The following is a 13,487-nucleotide window of genomic DNA, read 5'->3' on the forward strand; positions in this document are numbered from 1 at the left end:
GTACCTCTGTAGAAAGTGATGAAAGCGCATATACATATGCCTAATCTAGAGTGTCAAACTAATGCGAAAGAAATTGTATGTTTGTATAGAGATGTGTATACTATGTTGCAGCCAAATAGCAGAAAGTTATTTAAATAGAATAAAGAAGATGAACTAAAAGCGAACGTCAGCCTCTACTTGGTATGGTAAACCTATCTCAATTGCAGGTTCAATAGAACACAACCAGCAATTTAAATTCCCTGGCAATTTCGGATCAATAGATTTGAAGAAATCCCCATGTTTCCCACAGTTGAAAATTCATCAGCAAGAGCTCGTAGTGGCGCCATCTCTACGAAATCACACGAACTACACTGAATTCTAACGGAAAAGGATCCCCTTCTCTTTTAACAATCCTTTTCAAGTTTTCTCAATCAACAATATCAATGTGTTGCTCATGTATATTTTCCAACGAGTCACTGAACTTAAGGCAAATTTAAAACAAAATCGAACAGCCACTCACCTAACTGAGGCACCGATTGGTAAGTTTCGCAATCGACCAGAAACTGCCCTGTCTGAACAGCTCCGAGGGCGACGACTCGCTTTGTGAGGAATTCGATCGTCTGGGGGCCAGTCCGGTTCTCCGACATGGGAAATTGCTGTAGCCTGAAATATTAGGTTTCACGAAGTTAGAAACATTGCTCAATCAATCTTGAACAAAGAATAATTCGAAGTTAGAAGCTCCGCTAGGGCCTCGATTTTGAGATTAAGACGATTATAACCGCAATACGATTGCGCGACAGATTGAAGTAGCAGAATATCAAGGTGTGGTACATTTCAACGGCAATAGCCGGTAATCGTAAAAGCCGCATAACCTAAAATCGTTCAACAAACGCGAGGTTGAGGATTATTTGATGCGAAGCATGCCGTGACAAGTGTGACAGCAAACCTGTTTGTGAGGCTATTTACGTGATACTCACACTGTCACACCCATTGTTTCTTTTCTGTCAACAAATAATCGAACTGAAAAAAAGCACTCAAGTCACACAACTGATAGAAACGAGACACTTGTTTACCAGAGATGAGTAGGCAACTCTGTGTTTACAATCTAGACTATTCCTGACAGTGACAATGAAGCTCCGCCAGTTCGAAACTCGACGGCTTAGATGGATATTCCTCTGATGCTTCAACGCAGCTATGCAATCCATCGGCTAGATGTCGCTACGTACAGTTTCCGTTTTAGTTTCCCTTGACGTTGACTGAAAATATAGTTCATATGAGTTGGTATGAGGACTGCTTTGGGTTGTTGTGTTATTTTTCGAAATGGATTGCCGGATTCAGACGGGTTTGAGGGAAATTCCACTACCTTGCACTTACCGACTCGTCTTATGGGATCTCAATGTAGGATCGTGGCGGTACAGCAGAATGCTGCGTAGTTTTCCTTAGCGGCACGCTGAAGTCTATAGCCAATGCCTGCAATTTTTCAGCCATGAAATCATAGCTACAGTCATTCTGCGGTTTTTGGAAAGCAAGGTCAGAAAGAGCCTGAAGAAGCCTACATTTGCGGTTTTTTCAATTTAATTTTCGAGGTGTCTGGACAGTTTATGCAAGTCGGTTACCGACCGGTATTTTAATGTACCTTGTCTTATTGAAAATTCAGCTTCACCTCATCCTCTCACAAAAATCACGGCAGTTCGACCACCGACCATTTGCATTGCTGCCCGTACCCTTAAATAGTATGAATTGCCCGCAGATATTTTATTTTGTATACATATCTATGCAATTTAATGCGTGGCTAAATTCACAAGCTGTACGTTGCTATCTGTAATTCGGTAGGCTTATACAGCGAACGTAATTGTGCCGATAAATATTACCGGTTTAATTTTCATTCATCGCGTTGACCGAAGATGTACAGTCAACGTTCTTTATGGTTTGAAATGGAATAAAATACGAAATAAATAATAATGGATTAAATCCCCGATTTTCTGTACCCTGTTCGTCCAGTCGGTCCAGTCAAAATAATGTAATATCGTTGGATATTAGAAAGTACAGGGTATTTCGACACGCGGTTTTGCTTCAATTGCGAATCTAAATTTTGTTATTTCTCCGAGCACTCGAGTAATCTTAGAGCAGTGTATATGCTTCAAGCAAATGTCACAGAGAACATGTCCAAACCGCGAAATTCGTGAAACGCTTCGCGGCTGCAGAGCGAGCAGTGACAAGGTCCACAAATAGACGGGCGGACAAGGGAATTAAGTTCTTTGCATGACGAATTTTCCGTAGGAACAAAAACAACGACTGCATTGTCAAACTGCAGTATAAAACCTACACACTATAGACAGATTGGAACACAAATGGTGACCAGGCAAAGACCGTTCCTTGTCCGCTCGTCTATCTACGGACCTTGGACCTTGACAGATTACAAAACTCACCCCGGGAATCCCCGCGCAAGCTCAGAGAGGTGTCACCACCTGGCGCGGGGTAGGTGAACCAAAATAGTTAGACGCAGGTCCGCGCGGAGCGCGGTGACCAAAATCGAACGATACGAACCGTGCCAAGGGGCCACGAGGTGAACAATCTTCCGAGCTCATCTCGGAATTCCAATCATGTATACATAGAATTGTGAGATTTGTTGAGTCGAACTAGCTGTCAGTGATTTGCAAGGCCTAGGCGTGGATGGGCCGAGTGTGCGAAGTCGGCCTTAACAATCCGAGCATATCAGTGAGTGAGGCGAGGCTTACAGAGTGGCAACCGAGTGACAAGGGGATCCTCGACCAAGGTGAGAGTTCTCATTTCAGCCGGGAATCAAGATCAGGTTTATCACTCTAGCGGCGTTCGATTCGGAAGAGACCTTTATCCGTATTAGGCGTTGATCAAGGCTGCCGCCTCTCTCACCTTTCGCCTATGCCTGCTCGTTCTTCGGCTCGGTTCTGCCGCTCGCGGTTTTCTCTCGTATTCGCATCCTGGCAATTTTAATTGACCCGCGACCGGCGCCCAGCCTCGTAGGGTCGTTCGACAACAAGACGGCTGTCATTCCCGGTTGACGCCGCGCACGCCTTTCGTTCTCTCTCTCTCTCTCTCTCTCTCTCTCTCTCTCTCTCTCTTTTCCCGAGAGAGTCGCTCCGAGAAATTGTACGGAAACCCCGACGACGGACGAAAAACTCGTAGGAAACACCGCTTCGGCTGGCATTTGGCTCAGCTTACATTAGAATTGACTGCTTGGTTCGGACTAATGAGATTGACGAACTGTTTAATCGGTCAATTAAACACGTGACAACTGGGAGTAGCTATCGCGGACAGGATTAAGGACTAGGTGTAATTTCGTGGCTTTTTATTCGGCCAACTCTCCTAATGGATTCAAGTGTGAGAAGATGAGGCTGAATTACGGTCCGAAAAGCGACCCTGTACATCGGCAATACCGTTATAAATTAATGACCGAAACCTTCAGTCGGCGTTTCGCTTATAATAAAATTTCGACGAAAGTAACCATCGTGATGTACTGATTATTATTAAAGCGGCGGAATCCTTTGGAACTGCCTACAATAATAAATAATATTTCGAAATCACGCCTCGCGTTTTATTTCATCAACGCGCGACGTTTACGATTCGGAGTGAAAAGTATCCTGCAGAGTTGCTCAGCTCTTCATTTCTCGATGTATCTAACGAGACTTCGTATTGCACAAACGAGAAATACACTGGAGTAAGAATTCACTCAAGTATAAGGAGGGCATGAAACCGACGGATCAGAGATCCTGCTAAAACATCTAAGGATGTTTGTTTAGCCCGAAATACGGAGCTTCTAATGCGTAGTTTCAACCATTGGACCTTTCTTCGTTTGATTCACAATACATTGGGTTGTTGAATGTTCGCAGATTACACTTCACCATAGCTATGAAATAATAATATATCCGGCTACACTCACAAATAAGTCTATAAAAACTTGTTATCGAAACTCCCAGTGAAGATAATGAAAATTAATATTCCAGGCAAAAATATTAAACAGCTTTCGTTAATGAGGGCATTCCACTCCTTAAACTGCTGATACTTTTAATTTCAATCGGAGTGAAGAACGATTTGACGTGGATTACACTACACATCAGAAGCTAGATATTTTGGGGCAAAGAAACATCCTTAGTTTCAGCAAAATCTGTGACCCGAAAGATTGATACTATCCTCGTTAGAGGGATTTTGGAAAAATGAGGCTTTTTCATCGAAAAAATTGGTTCTTTAAATTCGCATTCCGAAGCGCATTAACTTCACTGCGACAAAGCATTTCCTTTAACAGTCTTCGACCCGTCGCAGCTTCTCAAAAAATTCGTGCTCAAAGGAAGAGCGAGACTTGGCGGGCGGAAAATTGTGGGTAAAGAACCCCGCGATAATCTTATGGGAATTGGGTTTCGGTGATATCGTCTCGTTTTTTTATACGTTGTAGATCGTGGAATTTTAAACAAATCCTAAGTTACGAATAGTTTGGGCGCTAGAAAAGCGTTCAAGATAAACTAAGAAAAGAATAATTAGCTATTTCTAATAAATAAAACATTTCCACGTATCGGACATGATGACTCGAAGTCTATGGACTCATACCCTCCTCCAACCTCAATGATTTTACCTGTAGACGACGTTACCTGGTGCAAATAGATATTTTCAGTACTTCTATGGAAAAATGGACCCATAGAAAAAAATCCAGACGATTTCACTGATTGCGAGACCCAGTTCCCATAAGATTATTGCGGGTTTCTTTGCGGCTGAAAGCTCGCGGTACAACCGTAAAAATTAGAGTAAAATTAGTTCTCGAGTATATTCACTTATAACAACAGTAGCTGCAACTGGAAAGCCGCGCCTGCGGCTCGTTCACAAGGCCAGTCAACTGAAAACGATAGCTGGTTGAAGGCGAGAAGAGAGGAGGAACGAAAGAAAAAAATTGCGGAGGCAATTTGCAGAACACCGGCTGCAGACAATGCGGCCAAACATACAAAGCTGCTGCTGCTGCTGCACGTGTCGCTCGCTCGATTTGCCACGAAAAGGTTTTGCCTCGGTGTTCGTGCCGGGTGACAGTGCACGTATATAATCCGCAGATTCGGAATTGTGACAAGGTTTTCCACTTGTCGGGACCGCGAATACTTTTGTCTTTCCGTTGTCATTGCCAAAACGCGGCGTTGTTACGCATCTTTTGCACATTATTGTGCATATTTTACGTACACGATTCGTTATAGACAACCACTTCATATTTCTTTTGCAATAAGTTTTGCTCTCTCGGTTTTTGATCTCGATATTCCTTAATTGAGCGCGCAAATACACCGCGAAACGTATGAAACCAGTACAAACGCGTTCCCTCTGAACAATGGAACATTGTTTTAAAGGATCGCGGTTCGACGAAAGGGCGACGAGCGTAGGGAAATAACTCTCGATTGCATCGATCCGACCGGTAATTCAAGACACGATTGTATCTATGCTTTTATACTACACTAACGACGCATTGACGGAACCACGGAGCTTACACAGCTTGGCGAAAAATGACTGTATTTGATAATTTTTCATCATTATTACAGCTTACTTCCGACACTAGTCTTGAAATTTTTCTATAAAATTGAATGCTTTCTCACGTGAGAAATTCGAAACAATCTTAGCCGCCAAAAATTGGGAAGAATAGAAAAAAAACAAAAAAATTAGCGGTATTTTGAACCGTTGTAGAAACGATGAATAACGACGCGTACCGTTAACGTGAGTCAGACAAAAAGCACACGCGCATCATTCGCCGTTTGAATAATTAGTTGTTATATTGGCGCGCGCCCGTTTAAGGATCGTTCGGATTTTCGATCTGCCGTTCGAGTCTGCGTGCTAAATGTGTCGTAGATTGAATGCAAAATAGTTAGAGACCAAGTTCCGATCGACAAGTTAGACACACATAAGTGTACGCGATGCTTCCTCTCTAAATGACCAACATTATATGGCCGACGACAACCGGCGTCAGTTTTTAATGATACGCGTAATGTGAAGATATGCAAAGGCCTGCTTATTCATTAATAAATACTATTCATTGCAATACGAACTCCCGTAGGATTATATTTGGGCCAGACGGACGAGTAACGTCTTAAATTTACGGAAAAAAATTAAGGATCGAAAAACGAAAGATAATGCATCATTAAGCGGAGGGCACGAAGACCGGAAGATGCGACCGGATGTTGCTAGCACCGATACACACGCGGTAACGTGAGGAAAATCTGAAAGGCGTCTTCTTGTATCGTCGTCGCCGCCAGGGAAGCGTTCGAACCTAAGAAACTCGGTGTAATTAACATGCTGTCCGAACACCGTAATCGTTTATAATTTTCACGTTCGCCAGCAGGTATCAGGGTTTGAGAGTATAATGAATCGGCCTGTCCCCCTGGCCTCTTTGCATCTCTCTTCTGCAATTGCACTCGCTAAAACGATCGTTCGCCACACGATACCACTCGGATCATACGGTATACTCGTATTGTAGCTGGTAATTGCACACGTGTATCGGCCGCGTTTCCGGTCGTCTATCCTCCTGCACCACCTACAATCCGACTACCACCTACCATTCGAAACGCCCCCCCTACACACCTCTGCCGATATGTGCATAATCGTACATACAGCTGCAAATCAGCAATATCCACCGGAAACCGGATCGTCAAGGGTCGGATTTCAGGTCCTTTTCGCGATACGCGAACTCGGCGCTGTAGCTGATAATATCGGTTAGCGCGAATTTTCAGTCTGGTTTCTGGATGTCAAATTTTGATTTCTTTTTATACGTAACCGATGAGTGAAATAATAGTTTTTTCTTAGATAAAGTTAGTTTTCGTAGAAACCGGAACGATAGTTCCAATTTTAAGAAAAATTGCATATTTTCTTAAACTTTTACCGTAAATAACAATTAAAAAAAATTCAGTTTTGCATTTAAATTAATCTTATTAAAACATAAAGAATAAGGAAATAAAGGATTGATAAACAAAATTTAAAAATGAATATATTTCGTACTTCTTCCGTTTTTGTATGAACTTTCTCGTATCAAATTCCAAACGTAATCTCCCATCATGCTCTCATTATACTGCCACTGATAACGTTAATAACGATAAAGTTCAACGCATCTTGGTAAAAACGTTGTCCCTTTTCTTCTGAATAGACATCCATATTAGCTATCAACAAAAAACTCCAAGACTTATTTATCAACGTAAAAAAGACAAAAGCAAACTCTATAAGTAATAAATAAAGGTTTTGGTTATTATTCGATTTATTATCTCAATAGAAACTCAAAAAACAAATAATTTTTTTTGCCAACCCTTGTAATTAGAAATTGTCTGGCATGTTACACGGATAACTCGAAACTTAATTTTGCAATGCAATGCCATATATTGTTGAACGTGTCCTTGTGTAATCCTCGTTGTGAGGAAGGTGAAAAGATGGCGAAATTTCCCTAAAAATATCTTCTGTTCGCTAATCCTCACGTATACAATTAGTTTAGTAACGACACTTTACTCTCGAAATTTTAGCTCGTTTGCAAGTGAATCGAATTCGAAACTCGTTTCAAAGTGGTTGAGGAAGGTCGCCACGGTTTCGTGAAAATTCAGGTGTTCGCGATATTCCAACGAGAGTTTTTGAAACTTTTCATTCAAGAACCATCTCAAATTAATTCTCATGTTACAATAATCACTTGTTACAACAGACTTATGTCACTTAGTGTATCATTGTGCAAATTTTCTTTCGCCTGACTTTATTATCACACTCGTCGGTCGGTAATTGTTCACAACTTGATTCATTGAGCTTCGAATAAAGTGATAAAAAATAAACTCCATCCCTTTTGTTCGGTTTCGAATCTGCGCTGCGGATCGTTGATTGAAACAAATTTCGATGATCGTTGGGAATTCGCGTGAGTTGGAAGAATTGCGTGAACTCGGGTCGGCGGATAGAGAAACGCCTGAACTTTGAATGTTGATAGCAAGCGTCTGGCGTTATCGATCGGAGAGATCCTTGGGCGAAATCCTGGCAATATCCTTATTCCTAGAAATTGGCCAGCACGACCGCTGAATATTTTCAACTAAATCCGAGCGAGGTGAAGCCCGGAGCCTGCAGCATCCGAGGTACATATTTCGATTTCCCTTCGGGTGCGCCAAATCTCTCATAGCAAATACCAGCGATGCTGCGTACGTGCGATTGCATCGCGTATGATTGAGGATATATTTTCAGACAGGTGCCAAAGTTCGCCTGAATTGAACTGGCTGTATCGGTCAGATTTTCCTTGAAAATAAGGAAAATCAAAGAAATTTCAGTGAATTTTTATGTCAGCTAATGAAACGTTGAAAACTTGAAGAGCGATCGAATAATCATAAATTCGAAATTTTGAACAAGTTGCAGTGATATTTCGGTCATGAAGCGGTGTAAACCTGATCGATTTCATCTTTGAAATTTCAAAAGATTGGTAGAAAATTAAACCCCAACACTTTTATAGAATTACGAGGATAAAACTGTACTGCGTTTTTCTATAAATTGTAAATTTCATGTCAGAATCCAGCAGCCTTTCAAAGAGGTCGTCTGCCAAAATGAAATTTCCACAAATATCTTCTGTTTAGATCTCCGTCTTTAAAGATCACGATTTCGAGATACGTCCTATCATATACTTGCCTGCTTGATACGAGTATATCTAATTATTAGATTCATCTCAGACTCATCGCTAAACATTTCACGTGGAAATAAAAGACGTAACGAACCCAATTTCATTAACATTATACGATTTTCCACTTCCTCATTACTCATACTTCTTCACGCCCGAGTTTCTTTTTCGTTCTACACGCATCGACGAGTATGCAAGAACCGAGTAACGACCGTAGGAGGCGAAACCTCTCTTGACACAAATTCTCCAGAAACGTACGGAAATTCTCAGTCCGCGCGAAGGCGTCGGTTATGCATGCATATAAGTCGCGTTACGTGTACAACGGAAAATTCTTACCTCCTCTTCCTCCGCATTGCGGCTGCACTGCGCGGAATGAACGTTCATACCGCACTTGCGAAATTAAGCAGGATCTTACAGCCACAAATTCCTGGAGAAACTGCTGCGTCCGAGAAGATTCAACTATCTTTACTCAAAATCTGTACCATAAAGGACCGAGTATCAGCTCTTGCGCTCCTGGTTCGTCCGCGATTGTTGTCGCGATTGTACGAATTGTTTATCTAGTTATAGAAATAAAATCAATCGATTTACTCTGAAACATCCATCGAGATATTGAACCGGAATCCGCATGCATTAGGAAATATTTACAGGCAAATTTGGAATCGAAATTAATGTTTGAACAAAATCATCGACAGGTTCGCTGACTTTCAGATCGTCGCATGAAATCTGACAACTAGATTATTGCATGTGATAAAACGGCGAACAGTTTTCGACATTTTTTCGTATTGGCCAGAGAGGTGGAAAATGTAGGGAAAGAAATACGACTTACTGACTGACTGACTGACTGACTGACTGCTAGTCGAGGAGGACGTCTGCCAGAAGCAGAACCGTTTTCACCGTGCGATTGACGGGTTTATACATTTTAGGTACCCAGAAGCACATTTGCTCGTCGCCTGCCGCGCACTTGGCTGCGTATTGCCGAGATTATCGCTTTCATCCTTCCTTCCTTCCTTCCTTCCTTCCTTCCTTCCTCTCATCCCGGTGATGCCAGATGGTTGGCTTTATAAGACGGTAGCATGGGTATACACAGAGTTATATAAGGTATATCGAATCCGTCGAACCTACCTGCTGCCACGTAACAAACGGCCCGACCGCGTGACTACCTTGGATGAAATATAGGATTCTTTATCGGCGTATGCCTACATAGTTGTACAATCGTATAACCTGTATATATACAATTCGCCTTCTATAACAAGAGATGAAAATAGGGATACGTAATGTATGTATATTCCATGTACACCTATAACGGGATAATCGATGCGGAAATTTTCCACCTGCGAAACTCAGCTTCTTTTTGCACATTGAACGTTGCACAAAGGACGATGAGGTGATACGATGATTGTCAGAAGACGCGTCGAGATGTCGCCCGAGTTGTTTTTTATTTGCAAGGCGATTTTATCGCCTAAGTTTACCGCCGCCGCACGATTCGATTATTACAAAGTTCAACGTCTGGAGAAAATATAGAGCGGTATAAAAATCAGCAAAAATACCGTGGGCAGAACTTGGTTCGATCACGCGGACAGGAGCCACCGTAACGGTCTCCTTCTCAAACAAAAATAATTTTTACCACGGTCTTAACGCGCAGATTCTCTCAACTGACTCGAATTCAAAACCCGCGCTTTATAAGTGAAACGGAGTAAACGAGGCTGTGATAAAAAATAATGTGTAAGAGACGGCCTTGAGCGAGGGAAAGAAAGAGATCGAGATACTCGAGTCCTTGTGCGTTGATCTGTCCGGTCGAGCTGAATGGGCTTGAAATCTGTGCCGCATAATGGTGTAAATTGACTTAAAATTAGTCCCGTCTATGCGCGGCGTTGAAAAGCGAAAACTCGGGGCATACGAAGCAACGTCCGAGGTGGCGTGACGCTGTTTGCTCTTTATTATTAAAGCGTGGAAGATGAATGTCCGCTCTGTAGTCTCTGACCTTACGATAATAACCGTTTTTGTACCAAGCGACCGGCGCGTGTGTCGCGCACACGTCGATGCATCGACTTGCACGTATCTCTCGGCCAACTCGCGACTAGTCGAGATATTTTCTGTACGTGTATGCACGAGTAAAAACTGATTTACACTGTTGAAGCTCGGTGGCACGGCAGCAGCTGCTACCAATTTCACTTACTTAGCTGCTGTATTCGCCTCGCCCCGCAATGCCCGCTGCTCGTTTAACGCCTACGGCGTGTTACAGCTTCGGCGTATTGTCCGATGCAATCCTGTATAATAAATGAAATTGTAAATTCCCGAGGCGAGATTCGTAGGTCCGAGGAAATATTACGTTGTTTCACAGCCAGGCGAAACTGGGGACGGGGTTCAAATTCCGAATTCGAAGATATCCGAGTGCGCCGAATTACGAATCTTTTCGTGGCGAAACTTGAAGTCAGGATACCGAACTTTGACGAAATATCAAAGTTTCTAATGGTCCGAAACCCGACGCTCAAAGTTCGGAAAGGGCGTAACTCCGACAAGTCAAAGTTCCGGAAGTGCGAAGATGAGAAATTTTAAATGATCGGAGATTTTCGGTTCGGCGAATTTCCGGCTTGGTGAAATTTTACCATTTGAATATTTCTCTGTTTTGGATTTTCGATATTTTTACGTTTAGAATCTTGGTAGGTAATTCTGATTTTCGGTTTTCCTGATTTTTTGCAACCACTCGTTGAGTCAACTACGACGTGTGGGTATATTTTAATTTTCGGAATTTTGCTATATCGGCAATCAACTTTTCGGAACTTTGCTTTATCCTAACTTGAATTTTTGAAATCTTGCAATTCCGAATCTTAAGCCGTCAGCTTTCCGATCGCTCAAAACTTTGTTGTTTCGTAACAGTTTGATTTCTTTACTTCAAGTTTCGCCACCAAATAATTCGAAATTAGGCGCTTTGCAGAGCTTTCCAAATTTGGAACTTCAACCTCGCCCTCGAATCGATATTCGAGGCAAATGACTACTTTGGAAGTGTAGAGATTTGGCAAAACACTCCACGTCTACGATTTGTCGATGATCATGATTTCCGTAAGAACCAACCCTCGTTCGTTTCACCGATATCTTCTTCCGACTCGGAGTAATTACGTATCCGAGTCAAACAAAACCGAGCCCTGTCTAATTACTCGTCTGTCCGAGTGTTCCCCTCGTTTCGCGGGTGAGTAACTGACGCTTCAATCTGTATAACTGGACCATCTCGGACGTGCGAAAGTAAAATTTGCCTCTTCTCAAGCCTCGAGGATACAGAAGATGGCCCGAAGGCCGACGAATTCGAGCTCCGGATTACAGGGGGGAAGAATGGAGTTGAAAGGAATTAAACTCTCATAATGGCGGAAGGTTTCTAACGGGCGGCAGGAAGAGCAAGGGGAGAGAGAAACGCTCGTAATCCAATGGCGGGCGTATATTCTGAAAAAAAAAAAAAAAAAAAATGCATATAACCGTGGACAAAAGGCGTTCTTGCCTCGCATTGCCCGCGGGATGGATCCATGGTCGAGGTGCGAGCAAGCCACGTTGATAATGCCGTATCTTGTTATCTGGGTTAGGTAAAACGACCGAGAGGGAATTCGAATTTCCCGACCATCTGCATCCGGCGTTCGTCGTGGTGTAAAAACATCGTTGGATACTACGTTATACTGTAATTCCTTCTCTCTGCGCTAATGTTTACTTATTTTCCCCTCTTTCTTTCTCTACCTTCTTTATTTTTGGCCCATGAAAATATCTCGTCATCGGCACAGCTATTTACCCAGTCGACGTTGCCGAAAGCTGTCGCAAAACTGAAACTGAGGAGGAGGAGAAGGAGGAGGAGGAGGAGGAGGAGAATCGCGTGGCTTTGGTCACGTATTGGATGTAAGCGTGTGTATCGCACATGATAGCTCCGTAAACGTTGAGAAACGTATAAAAAATGTATGTAGCCATTACATTATATACATGGGAGGGTAATTTTAGAGATGCTGCACAGGTATCGACTCCCTCCATCCAAGCCTGAATCTGGTACGTCAGCGTCTATAGTCTAGAACGCTTTGATGTCCAGTGATGATTTGAATAAATAAACAAACCCGTCTGGGGCTTGAAAGCCCGGCGAACAAGAATTATATCGACCGTCTTACATACGAACCTCATTGTTAGCTCTCGGCAACTATACCAGGTACCTGCGCAGAGGTTGACGTGGATATTCCGCAGTATCCGCCAGGTACGTATGTACGTACATACGTATTTGAGGGTATAAGTTACACACCGCTCAAGTTTCGATAATACCTACGCCGGTACGAATTAAATTCCATTTGTTGGTATTACACATATATGCGCTCCGCTATGTCTACATAATATTATATATATGTATATATATATAATATATATAGACCAGGACGAGGAAAGTTTATATCAAAATGGGAAGGAACACCTGCAGCGTACCTCGCAGAGCCGGGGCTCGTTCTTTACCGTACCTGTACAACTTTGTGAGCGATTCTAAAACGAAGTAACAAATATATCTATAAAGGATGCAAGAATGACGATGATGATTGTACAGTTGGATTTTAATTACATCGTGGTAGCGCGAATCCATCCAGCACGATCTTTCGGCGATTTTTTAATGATTGATGAATGATAATCCATGGTTTCTGGGGTCGATGATTACAGATCTGAAATCAAATTTCAAAAATTCAAGGTGGCGGATTCAATACGATGGGCGAAAATTTAAAATTCAATCAAATACGGTCGAAAAACTATGTGCGGGAGTTTTCGGAGTCGCTGATTGCGTTCGGCATACTGAATTTTCAAAATCTGCTTTCCGCTTCGTAATCAGCGACCATAAAAACCCCTGGACAATAGTTTCTTCTCCGGATTCGATCGATTTTGT

General features: G+C 42.5%; 2 protein-coding genes across 2 annotated transcripts in view; one reads left to right on the forward strand and one right to left on the reverse strand.

Moving 5' to 3' along the window:
• Positions 1 to 1,124, reverse strand: part of LOC124178019 (mediator of RNA polymerase II transcription subunit 20) — a 90,004-nt gene extending 88,880 nt beyond the window's left edge. The window contains exons 1-2 of the mRNA XM_046561086.1: positions 957 to 1,124; positions 500 to 642 (exon numbers count right to left, since the gene is read on the reverse strand). Coding sequence (XP_046417042.1) covers positions 500 to 642; positions 957 to 970 — 157 coding nt within the window. The 5' untranslated portion in view covers positions 971 to 1,124. The remainder of the gene's footprint in view (positions 1 to 499; positions 643 to 956) is intronic.
• A 1,430-nt stretch (positions 1,125 to 2,554) lies between these two features.
• LOC124184250 overlaps positions 2,555 to 13,487 on the forward strand; it is an 86,670-nt gene continuing 75,737 nt past the window's right edge. Inside the window, exon 1 of the mRNA XM_046573781.1 lies at positions 2,555 to 2,755. The gene's annotated coding sequence lies outside the window, so the exon portion shown is untranslated. The remainder of the gene's footprint in view (positions 2,756 to 13,487) is intronic.

This window comes from Neodiprion fabricii, chromosome 1 (assembly GCF_021155785.1).
Source record: "Neodiprion fabricii isolate iyNeoFabr1 chromosome 1, iyNeoFabr1.1, whole genome shotgun sequence".
NCBI lineage: Eukaryota > Metazoa > Arthropoda > Insecta > Hymenoptera > Diprionidae > Neodiprion > Neodiprion fabricii.